Here is a 13255-nt window from a genome sequence, read left to right as displayed (position 1 = left end):
GTGGTGAACTTTGCACCTGTTGCACTGCAGTGGTTTTCTGTCATGCTATAGCTGAATGTACAATACAGTTTGTGTCAGTCAGTGGTTTCACTTGCTGTTCCCTCAGCTCTGCTGCATACTGGTAAACTGTCCATTGCCATTCACTGTTTTTGTTGTTGCATAATGTAGCACAGCAGGACATTATGCACTTACATAATCAGAAAGACCCCAAAGACCCTTTGACCATTTTTGATGGAATCACTTTTGCTTCCACTCTTTTGTTATTATTTTAAATCTTAAACATCACATCTTTATCCATTCTGCTTTCTATGACTAGCCATGTGTTTATATCCACACTGTGTTCTGTGTTTGACTAAATTGCAAATGACATCATTTTTCAAGTTGGATGTTTGAACAAATGGAAGCATATCTTCTCTGTTTACACACAGTCGTGCACAGTTACATGTTTAATCATAAACAACATTTGCAGAAAGCTCCAGAGGTTTCCTTGCTTTTGCAAGAAAAGCAGGGCAGATTTTTAAATCATCAAGACACTCAACCTGCTTCAAATAGTTTATTCACAAGCCAACATCATACCTTTGTGTAGGATGCATGCTTACTTGCACTTGACACTTGAACTCCAAATGAGTCCTAAGCAGATAATGTTGCATGAAAATATGTTTTTCTTATTCATTTCATTGAACTGCCCCCTTGGATCCAGCTACAACGTTTAAGCGAGACAATCATTAATTTTTTACTTTGACAGCCATAAGTTGTATGTAAAATGATGTCTGTAGTCTGTCTGGATGCAATGGTCCCTGAATAAAGTGAAGTTTACTAAACACTGAACTCCCTAAAGTGTCTTTGAACCAGCGCCAGCCCTTAAGTGTCTCTCTGCAGACCTACGGGCGAGATAACTGCTTAAAGGAAACACTGATTTAATATCAGGGAAGTCAATTAATCGCACCTCCATGTGCTCCTTGCATGTCGCTCTCCCTTACAGTCAGTCCCTCTCTCACATATGCATACACACACGCACAGAAACGCATCATACACACACACACAGGATGTTATATCTCCTGTGCTATTCGGAACTATGCAGTCCCTAAGGTGTTTATCTCTTTTTTGACAACAATAAATGGCATAGTTGGAATAGTTTAGGACAGGATCACAATTATCTGCAATTGTCCTTGAGTCATGTCTGGCCAGAGTGTGTACCGATACACACACAAGCACGCACACCTCACCACAAAGCAGGTTGAACAGATTTCCTGCGAGCTATTGTATCTGCTGGAAGATGGTGGCATCCTGGTCTGAACCTCCAGGGTTAACAAGTCAAATCCCCTCTCTCCTTTTCCTCTCTTCCTCGCTTAATCTCCTTCTACTTCTCTCTACTTGGCTTCTTTTTCTGCCCAAGAGACACTACCTCGCCAGTATATTTATCTTTGTCTACACAGATGATCATCTATTCATCAATCCATCTGTTTTTGCCCTCACCCGCCCCTCCTTCACCCAGTCTCCTCTCTCTTCCTCCATGTGTTTGGTGATCCCCTGTGTAACCCCTGAGGAGCAGTCTAAACACCGTTTTCAGAGCCAGGGCCAGTTGAGCCTGCAGCAAAAACAGAGTGAGATGAGATACAAACACTCGTCTCTATGACCAAATGCCTGCCAGCCTCCCATATTTTGGCCCTTTGCTGTCTTATTTGTCTCTCAAATAATAATGAATCAATTTCTCCACTCCCATTATGAACGCCTTCTTGTTTTGAGATGGTAGTTTTTCATTTTGCTTTTTGAACCCATCTTACACTGGGTGGTTTTATTATTGGCTTGTAGAGTCAAGTGTTTATGTGAAGCAACGTTTTTGTCAGTTCTGTTGGTGCATGAGGAAATATCTGAAACTATCTATTAAATCAGTTTACTGATAAACTGTATATATCTAACAGAACACTATCAGGAAAAAGCTTGGATTTTTCTACACTTTGCAGATGTTTTGTCAGGATTGGTTATGACTCATACTTGTCCTTTGAGACTTTAAACCTGTTTGATATGATTTTTATTATGGTAACAGTCATTCTGAGTCAAGTGTCCACAATTTGCTATAAATGGCTCTGTTCTGTCATGCATCAAAAATTGTTGCTTTGTGTGCTTTTTAAATATTCAATAAACAGGGTTTGGAAATATGAATAATAGTTGTTTTTTTTGTTTTGTTTTTTAAAAAACTTGACTTACTTAGGGTGAATCATAATACTTCAGAATAAAAGTCTGCTTTACTCACTCACTTGTATCCAAAGCTAAGCCAATAAGTTTGAGACAAATGTTTAATCCAGCCAATCAGAATAAAAGTGGGGATGAATAAAGTTTGTACATTTTATACTGTAATTTTATTCTGTAATAAATGTTGTGGGTCCAGAAAAACCGGACCCACAACATTTATTACATGTCTGTTCGTCCAGGGAGAGGGCCCCTGCCTTTCTCTTCCTGAGGGTTCTTCCATTATTTCCCTGTTTTTTCAAAGGACAGAGGGTGCTGTATGCTGTACGGATTGTAAAGCCCCTTGAGTCAAATTTGTGATTTGTGAAATTGGGCTGCTATAAATAAAATTGACTTGACATGACTTCCAATTCTGAGAGTAGGATAAATAAATGTTGACTCAGTTTTGACACTAATTTAATTAGCTGTACTAAAGTGTCATCATGTTGCTGAATTCCTGAGTATCTTTCCATTTTTTCCATCTTATTTAAGATGTTTCCTTTTATGATCAGACAGTTGTGCCTGGCACCTTCGCTGATGATTTTCAAGGAAAATGCATACTTAGCTTGCCACTTCCTGCTCTAAAGAGCAGATGTAATTGCTAGACTGAAACAGGACATCCTGTCTATGGTCTCTATGGGGGCATTGGGATTAGACTAGCTACAGTAGTAAGGCAGTGGTTCCAAAACTTATTCTGAAGGGCGCACCCCCCAGTTTGGGAACCACTGATTTAAGGTTTGAATGGGTTACCAGCAGAAAGTCTTAGGGGACAAAATAACCACTGAGCTTTTAAACAACTATAAATATCAATGCCATGACAATCACAATGGCAATGTTGTCTCTCAAATGATTATAGCTTAAGTCACTAACACTGTGTGTATATCTTCCATGTTTTGTGAATTGTCCTATATGATATTCTCACGTAATGGTGTTCTGTTTAACATCTTTTCAGTTCTGCCAGCCTGGAGGTTGGAGGCTGTCCAGGGATAGGAAAGCACCCACCTTCTTCACCGTTGTGCTGACAGATATCGATTCAGACCGACACTACTGCTCCTGCCTCACTTTCCATGAGGCTGAGGTCAATCTGCAGGTAAGGCTGACACACACACACACACACACACACACACACACACACACACACACACACACGGGTGAGTAGTTTCTAAGACTGAACTGTCCTTTAACATCTGAGTGAGTGAATTTTGTAGCTCTTTTTGTGCTATTTTCATTCATGCATTGATTAATTTCTTTATTCTCTTTAATACCTTGATCTTTTGCAGGGTCACAGAAAGCTGTAGTTTATCCCAGAATTCAATGGGGCGAATGTTTTCAGTCCATCAGAGGGCTAACACAGAACATCACAATCATAGAGTCTCCAGAACCCCTACTGTACAGCTGTTTTAGGACTGTTGGAGTAAACGGGAGCACCATGTGGAAAAAAACATAGTAATAACGTGTAAACTATATATATATATATATATATATATATATATATATATATATATATTTTTTTTACAGTTTTGAGCACTTTTTTTTTTTTTTTTTTTTTTTTTACTTGTAGGAATATCTGTCATGTGTGAGATGTCTTCCAGAATATGAGGCATTAGTAGAAAACAAAAGGCTGCTTGAATCAAGACTAATACATTGAAAGCTGGCTGAGGGATTCGGTTATAAAGCAACGGATGGGCCTGTGCTCGCCTCCAGCGCTTCTCTTTTGATTTACTCATGCATACAAGATTGTGTTTGATTGCACATTAGTGGTCACAGCACAAATGTTCCAAATCCCCATAAATTATTGATTACAACAGATTTGTTTGGACAAGATCATTTTTATACTTGTGAATGATCTTGTTAATGAATCTTCCTGCCAAAAGCCCACAGAATACCAGACTAAGTGTTTCACTGTGTTTTCCTTTGTTAGAGGCCTTAAATGACTCCTGTCACTCGGCCCGCTGTGACTTCATATCCTTTCGCATGTTTGCACAACTGGGCATATTTTTTCAAGGGATTATCAGAGGAGGATTTGGGACAAAATGTCACATCAAATGGAGAAAATAACCAAAAATAGCCCAGTTATTAACTGTTATGGGGTTTCTTTGGAAGAGCCTGCACGCTCAACCATGTGAGCTAACCAGACGCCCCGGGCCTAATGTTTTTGTAATTTACTGTTATCTAGGGACTGGCAGGGGCTATTAGCGAGGGCTACAAACTTTTGTTTTTCACACACACACATTCCACATACCGGTAAATGTTAACTCAATGTTTTATGTTAGGTCTACAGGACAAAACAAGCCGTAGAGACATACTATTGCAACATAAGTTTAATTACAAATTGTTCCGGATAGTTATGAAAGAAAGGGACTTCCATATGAAATACTAAATATACTCTGATTTCTTTACTCTGATAAATTTTTTGTATTTCATTTTTCAAGATGTGTACAGTTGTGTGAAATACTTTTGCTGGGAGGCTTACATTTCAGAAAACCATTAAGTAGTAAAGCTAAAAGGACATAACATATAATAACAAATATAAGGGGCAATGGAAGAAAAAAAATATCCATTAGAAAAAACAGTAAATATACAGACAAATATAATAAAATAATATCAAAAGATGAGAAGAAATAATAATGATTATATATATAAATACTGTATATGTATTTTGAAAAATATATACATTCAGGTTATATATACAGGACGCAAGCAGTGAATATTGCACAGGGGCACTCGTTTTGGGAGTTATGTCTGCTCTCACAATCTTATTTTTTTCACTTCATTGTTTTACTGCTTTCATTTTTAAGGGACGTTTACAGGATTATCAAATGGGTTGTACAAGTTGCACTGATTAAAAGAAGATGACCATAAGGCTCAGTCCTTAACGCAGCAGTTGCGGGTTGTGTAGGGTTGTGTACTGCATACAGTAAGTATTTTAAAAACATGAATACATCTGGAGAATATGATTTCTGCTTGAGAATATACACTTGTGTGTATGTCATGTTTTTTTTTATTTTTTATTAAGAGTAATTGAAATCTTGCCAAAAACACACTTTACACATGGCTGTTTGTGTATATTAAATACTGTATTTTGAAGACTTGAATTTTATAAACTGCCTGTTTTTGTCAGCCTTGTGTTAATTATTAGATTAGGCTATATTTGGTCTCGTCCAGACATCATGTTCCTGCAAATATAAACACACCTTCCTGGATTCCGTGTAGCACTGAAGTGTCCAGACAGGCAGCAGAGGAATGTATTTTGTCTGATAATTAAACCAAATCCTTAGAATAATGGTGAAATGTGCCCCCTATCTGAATGGGATATTTTGATCCCATCCTCCCTTGGTCCTGAGATACTGAAGCACTTCTGGCATGTTTTCACTGCATGGAGAAATATACTAGATTGGGATGAGGGCTTTAGTTAGGAATGAGCACAGAAAGGTTGGACTATCAGTGCTCTGATAGGGCTCATGGATCCACGATAGAGACAATTAGAACCACATTGAGACTGTTGCTTGTAAGACAAGCTTGTCCTAATTTTTGGGAGAGGTCGATAACTTGTTGAAATGCCTTATAGTCTTCATTTAATTTGACTTGCAGTAAAATGTGCACTCATAATGCCTGACTTTGTCACTATATAATCTTTTTAAACAGATATCTGCAGAATCTGTAGGCAACGGAAAAATATTTTAGTATTTGAAGCATGGTTTCCGTTTGTAGTCCGATTAGTTTTGACCAATCACGTTCGAGCAGGATTTTGTTGCATGCAGGTAAACGTGTGGAGATCAAAAAGATGCAGAACGCATTGCCCGAAATGCAATCTCTGAACCCATCGGCTATCATTTGACAATGATTAAGCTTGGTATTAGCTTTGTTTTATTTATCTGCATTCATATGCAGATATCGGTTTATAGAGATTAGCCAAAATGTCGTCTGCACCTGGATCTGGTTGCTAATTGTACTGTATATAACTATAAATTATATATTCAGTAGCCATTTGGCGGGTAAACGGAAAAGTTAATTTTGAGCCATGATTACTCAGTATTATACATTTCCATTAAACACTCTTTATGTGGAAGCACAACAGTTATTTTTTTAAATAACACATGCGATGTTAAGTGCGTGCCACACGCATACTGGACAAGGTAATGAATTTGAGGCACATGATGTATTTACAAGGTCAACTAGGAGCTCAGTGGTGCTGGCATGCTCTACTACAGTACATTTCATAGTCTGTAGTCCATGGCACTGTTGAACTCTTTTGTTTCTTTTGTTTTGGAACTTCAGGGATCAAAGAGTATTGAGGCTGATGGAGAGGACGATGAGGAGGCAGAGGAGGATGGCCTGATCCAACCAGCTCAAGTGTTTGCACCAAAAAGTCTCATTCTCGTGTCCAGGCTGGATTATCCCGAAATATTCCGGGTAATAAAAACACCATATGATTAAATCTTGATTAAAAAAATATTTTTCTATATATACTCAGAATTTTTATCAAATCAGTGCTTTCGTCATCTCTGAGATGAGGCTTTTGTGCTTTGTACTGTCTGCAAAATAGGCCTGAGTTTGCTCAAGTCTAAGCCCGAAATTCAGTAAAGTAAATGAGACATAGAAACAGAAGCACCTGTGATCTTTTCTTCACAGACTGAGTTGATCACAGGTTTTGCAGACTCACAGTTGGCTATTGATGTAAATAGGTTCTTCTGTTTCTACATATATGTAGATGCTATTAGACATTACCTATGTTTAACTATTAGCTGTAATATTGATGACTATATAGAGAAGTTATTCTCTGTATGTCTCCATGTGTAATGTCTTTGTTTTATTTCCCATCGTTTTAGGGGTGCTTGGGTCTGATCTACACAGTGCACATCGATAGCCTAAGTTTCCCTTTAGAGGGTCTGGTGGCTAGCCTCTTTACATTCCAGGTTCCTGTTGCTGGTGGATCCCAGGTAAGTCTTCACTGAGGCAAAGCATGTCCAAAGTACCACAGTCGGTAAGACATCCAGTCATCCAGTCAGCAGTGAAGCAGGCAACAGATTACTTACTTACACCTTTGAAACACAGCCTGGAGCCAAAATGTATCTCAATCATTTTGGGAACATTACTGTACGTTTACAACGTAGTTGTAAGTGCTCAGGTAAAAAATAAGACTTTATTTTAAAGTGCTCATATTATGCTCATTTTCAGGTACATAATTGTATTTAGAGGTTGTACCAGAATAGGTTTACATGGTTTAATTTTCAAAAAACATCATATTTTTGTTATACTGCACATTGCTGCAGCTCCTCTTTTCACCCTGTGTGTTGAGTTCTCCGTTTTTAGCTACAGAGTGAGGCATCTCACTTCTGTCCCATGTTTGTTGGGAGTCGCACATGCGCAGTAGCTAGGTAAGGACTACTACCCAGTCAGAAGCAGAGTATGAGGGCGTGCCACACTAGCAGCTAGGCGAGCATTATAACATGTGTTACAAAGTGACGCACGTTCTGTACGGAAGTAAAGGCTGGACTACAATAGAGCTGTTTGGAGCAGTTTGTGAACAGTGTTTTCTGTTGGAGATGGTAAGTTCCTTTGGGGTGGACTTTGGGCTTTTTCACTTGGTAAACTTATTACATGCATAGAAAAGATATATAACACTATAAAGGAAAAGGAAAAAGCCAAACCGCATAATATGAGCACTTTAAACAATGTGCTGGAAAAGGGAAGAATCTGGCCCATTCCCCAGCAAGACGCCACTTAAAATTCCAAGTCCCCATGTCGGCCATTAGGCAGAACCTCGGCAGTGGAACGGACCCATTTTGTCAAAACAGAACCTTGTTAAACATCTGGGTATGTATATATGGGTATGTTTTCACTTGACTGAAGAAGTTTTTTTTTATTTTCTACATCTTAAATGTCTTTATCAACCACGTTTCCCCTCCAAGTATGCTGTAACGTAAATCACAAACCATTCAAAAGACTTTGATATCCCAAGCACAACTGTTGCATCACCAATTTGACTCGATTAGTCAGTAAATGCACATTTCCGCAGCAGATACACACTGTGGGTATTTTTTTAAAGCACAAATCTTTTTTAAAGGAATCTGTAATATTACTGCAGCTGTGCGCTGCATCAGTTATATTTTGGTGAACATGTAATTGAGGTTTTCTTTGCTCAGTGACGAGCAAACTCATTCAAATGGCTAATTCGGTCCTGCAGCTGCAGTGTTAGCGTACACTAAATAGCATCTGTCTACTTTATTTGATGCAGCCACAGTACACTCAGCTTTAAATCTTAATGGATGATGTCAGTGGCAGTACTGCTCGGCCTTTTAGACCTGATGGCCGTAGACATTTTCCATGACTGTTTACAGCTTCTGTTTTTCTTTACAGAAGCTGTTTAGCCTGGGAGCAGGTGACCGGCAGCTCATCCAGACGCCTCTGAACGACACGTTGCCCGTCACATGTAAAAGTGTTGCTCTGCTCTTCCAGCAGCTGGGTGGGTCCAGGCTCTTTGATAACTACTAACTAGTAATCATGAGACAGGAAGAAACTTATTGAGTTAGACCATGACTTGTTAGTGACTGTATAATTGTGTCTCTGCCCCGTCATTAGTTTCTTATGAACACAAATCCTGCTGTAAAGTGTATTGAATGAACAATAATTTCCTGCTGCAGGTTGTCACGTCTACATAATATCACATTTTATAGGTTATAATCTGACCGTTCTGACACTTAAAGAACATTTGTCTTAATCATATTAGTGGCGTCATCGTCTTAGGCGATTCAATTAAGCAGCGGCTTGTGTGTGACATATTTCACATTCATTCAGTCTTGATCCTTTCAGATTTTTAGAGGCTATGTTCTACTTTGTAAAAGTCCTACAGTGCTGCAGTTTACCACCACGTGATTAGCAATCAGGAGACTTTAGCAATGAGCCTTTTAAGAACTTGGATTAATTCTACACTAAATGTGTCTGAGGCAAGATTATGTGGTTTTTGCTTTGTCCTGTCCTTTCAATGTTTCTGTAATTTTGACTGGGCTGGAGCACATGATAAAGATTTGATTCAGTTTGCTGATTTCACATTGCCATGTTTGCTCAGTATGTTAACTGTTCAGACTGTAAACGATTTGCACAGGCAATACGTGCTTTGTTAAAGATATAACATGCCTGATTGACCATGACTCATGATGTTTGGAGTGTGTCCCTAGCACTTTCCTCAACCTTTAAAAAATGACAGTTTGGCATACTTCATGGACTGAGCAATTAAGCATTATATTTTTAGGTTTTTAGGTCATTTTAAAAGAGTTGGGTTTTGTTAAATTTTTGCAACTCGAGACGTACATCCGTTAGAGCGGAGTGTGAAATTAAATATAATTCACCTGCAATTTGATTTGTAATGGAAAGTTGGCCCTCATTTATCCTCGTTTGATTAGAAGAATGTGATTCAAAACAGAGAGGATTTTATTTCCTGAGTGTATTAACACCACAAACTGTTTGTTTGGACAAAGTGGTGAACCTGCCCATGGGGGGTACTTGCACGATACACATGTGATCAGGGTTATGTGGCAGTCATGCATTTGTAGCCAATCTGAATACACAAAACAAAGCAATCTTGACACAATACCCAGCCATGGCCTCTCAGTCCTCATAAGCCTGTTTCCATTAATCAGTTCAGCGTACGTTATGGAGCGCTTTTTGTCCTTGAAAGGGCTACAGAGCCACTATAAATGTGTGTTGGAAAGGTGCTCAATGTGTGACATTGTTAAAACAATGCAGCTGAAACTAACCTTACACCACAACTTATCGTTTGTGTAGGGATTAAACAAACAAGATATAACCTCTTAATTAATGGTAGGCAGATTTTGTTTTCTTTCTTATTTTTTAACCTTTTGGGCAGAGCCAGGCCAAAGTCTATAGATATCTGTCAGTCCTTAATCCCACTTTGATTAACTATTCATATAATATTTGTTTTGAACTGTGTAGCCGGACAAATGTATGTAGGAATCTCTGATTGAGAGTCAAGCCGTCATGGCATACAGAGTGAAAGTGACAGTTAGATGTTAATCATTCCCCCACCCTTATAACTGATTTCCCTGCATTCTGACAGGAAGGTAAATATCATAAGTCAGCTGATCAGCTAAACGTAAATGGGGGGGGAACACGTGCATTGTTTCCACTTACTATATTAGGTGATTCTCATGTCCATTTAAGGATTTGCTTGTAGCTGTCAGGTCGGCACATTATTCTGTGTGCACAGGTCACCCGAGTCACCAGAGAGGAATGTGTGTTAAACATGTCACACTGGACAGGAAGTACATCCCCCCCGGGGGGCAAGATAAAACCAGCCATCAACAGCCCTGTTGTTTGTTGTTTGTTGCCTTTGTCTCTTCTGTTGTCCGGGGATGTTGCTGTCACCTAATTTATTTAGGGCTCGGAAGTGCGTTGCTGTTTCCAAAAGATAAGTAAACGCCTGAACCTGAGATTATGAAACCGGAGCCTCAGTTATTAAAATGAGCGAGGCACACTCCTTTACAGAATTTACACTCACTGTGTCTATAAAAGATAAAACAACTAATTTGGTTTGATGAGCCTGTTTACCTTAAAACTCAGATTTTGTTGAGGCTCATGTTCAGTTTCCTGTTTATAACTGAAGTGCTTCACTCAGGCAGGCAAGCATCCAAAACCAGCGCCCCCAGTGGCGCTGATATGTCTGCCAGTTTTCCTCTCTCTTTATCACTTCAATGTGTGATGAATTGGTCTGTCAGTTGCTTGATAGGAAACAATAACAGGAACTGTAAACTTAGAATTCTTCCTGATTGTCACATCGGTATTTGAAATACAGTATTATTTATACTGTGTGAGCGTGTGTAATTTCCTTTGTTTTTCAGAGATGAGTTTTCCTTTAGTTTTATATTCAGTGTTTGACATAAACTGACCTATTTGGTTGTGGAAATGTATTGTCTTTGTCATGAGCCAGCAGGTTCCATGGTTTAAAAAAAGCAGTGGACAGATTGCAGATTATGTGCAGTTATTCAAACTGTTATTATTGCAGTTGTTGTGATCGATGGAGGATTACACTAATATTGGTTTAATGCAAATGAAGACAGCTGAACAATGTTGCAGGAACAAATGTAATTTTGTAGGAATTTACTTAAATACATAAACTGTTCAATATGCCTGCCTCATGTATTTGCCCCGAGCCATGGGAAACAGAAAGGCAGTGCAGTACTCACCTACCAAAGTGATGCCACTATAGTTTCAGGCTTCTTCTTCACCAAAGACCCGACACAGCCTTTGTGGTGCTGCATAGGCAGCGGTCTCAAACATTGCCTTTCACGTTGATAATTAAATTCAGATTTGGTTGGCTCCACAGGTTTTGGAGTCATGCTGCACCAGACCTATTTTCAAAATGAGATTAGAACACAAACAATGCCATCCAATCCTTAAGTAGCGCTACAACCTTCTATATTAAGATTGGTATGGTTGGTCTGCAAAGCACTGCCAAAATCACAAGAACAATTCCACAGAATATTTTATGTTTTAAATTGCAGTAATGAGTCTTAAAGCTGTTATGGATACAAACGGAACTTCCAAATGAATATTGTGTGATCTAATCTGTTTGAAGTTTGAAATTCTCCACAAATAGCCATGAACGTTTGATGAATGATCTGGAAAAATGTGGCGGTCACATTCCAACAAATACTTCATTGTTTTTTGTTCACTGTTGCTTTCTCGTTACAGGAATCCAAAATGTTCTAAGCCTGTTTTGTGCGGTTCTGACAGAACACAAGGTTTTGTTCCACTCCACCAGTTACCAGAGGCTTGAAGAGGCGTGTCGTGCCCTGGAAGCCCTCATGTTTCCCCTGAAATACAGGTAAGCATGTGTTTGACCCCAACGGCAGAATAGATTCTCATGTGAATTTCCACTAACAACTCAGCTGGTGCTGTGACTTTCATGGCTTGTGATTCGACTGATGATTAACTTTGTTCATCATTGTATTCAGTTGTATAAACGGGTATATCTGCTGGATATGTTTACTATGTAAACATTTTGCTAAATTCAACCTTGTTTAACCTTGTATATTGTATTAACCTCAAAGGATTTTTCCACTCACTTTTCAGAATTCACTTCTACTAAAAGTGCCTTTTACTTGTGCTGTGGTTCACATCCTGTGAAAATTTTTTACAAATGACTGCACACCACTACGTGGCTGCATTAGGCTGCATTCACACCAAATCAGGTGATGCGGCAATTAGTGCAGGGTTGTGCAACGGTGTCACTTAAATGGCGCATTTGTCTATTATGTTCCCCATGGTGCTAGCATTTAGCCATGCTGCTAGTATGCCGGGTTCTACACGTTATTTTCTGTGAAGCATCGACAAATAAAAAAAAAAACGACACACATTTACTTTAAATAACTGACCAGGATGCAAGGGTTTTTTGACTGGTGCACGAGGCCAAATTGAATGGCAACACGTTAAATATAAACTCCCCATTTCTCTGATTGCCGGTAGTCTCGCTTTGCCAGACCCTCCTCCAAAGCGTGCTGGAGGAGGGTCTGGCTACTCCACATAGCATTCAGGGATGGGAGTAAAACGTGCTCTGGTTTATCTGGCAAACCAATCACAATCGTCTTGGGTGGTGCTAAGCACCAGGAAAAGCCGCGGTGCCACTGCAAAATAGCCTCAAAAGGAACTTGTTTTGGTGGAACATGTGTACGTTTAAAAGTTGTTTTAGTCGTGCAACAGAAAACTCTGCAGAGATCTGAGAAAAGGTTAACCAGTCCTCATAAATCGACCGGAGTTTAAAATGCTAACACAAAGGAAGCCCAAGGATATCCAGCCTAAATGAGTGAAATCCGGCGGATTTATCAGTCTTCAACGGAGCAATACCGGAAGTGGAACGTTCAGGATATAGACTAGGTGATTGGCCAACACAGTGTGACATCTGGTTGCGTAAAAGTTGATTCTGTTTCAACATTTTGCTGCAGCCTAAACGTATTACCCATATTCGAATGTACTGTATAGGAGGACTGGCGTTTTCGTCGCAATGCCT

The 13255-nt window shown here is 39.2% G+C and overlaps 1 protein-coding gene across 4 annotated transcripts in view; it reads left to right on the top strand.

Moving 5' to 3' along the window:
* Positions 1–13255, top strand: part of sbf2 (SET binding factor 2) — a 124801-nt gene that overhangs the window by 57919 nt on the left and 53627 nt on the right. For all 4 annotated transcript variants that reach the window (XM_028578602.1, XM_028578594.1, XM_028578586.1 and 1 more), the window contains 5 exons: positions 3182–3319; positions 6508–6642; positions 7059–7169; positions 8590–8695; positions 11941–12073. In XM_028578602.1, the coding sequence (XP_028434403.1) occupies positions 3182–3319; positions 6508–6642; positions 7059–7169; positions 8590–8695; positions 11941–12073 (623 nt within the window). The remainder of the gene's footprint in view (positions 1–3181; positions 3320–6507; positions 6643–7058; positions 7170–8589; positions 8696–11940; positions 12074–13255) is intronic.

This window comes from Perca flavescens, chromosome 1 (genome assembly GCF_004354835.1).
Source record: "Perca flavescens isolate YP-PL-M2 chromosome 1, PFLA_1.0, whole genome shotgun sequence".
Taxonomy (NCBI): Eukaryota; Metazoa; Chordata; class Actinopteri; order Perciformes; family Percidae; genus Perca; species Perca flavescens.
Note: the sequence above shows the minus strand (reverse complement) of the source record. Positions and strands in the feature narration are given on the sequence as shown.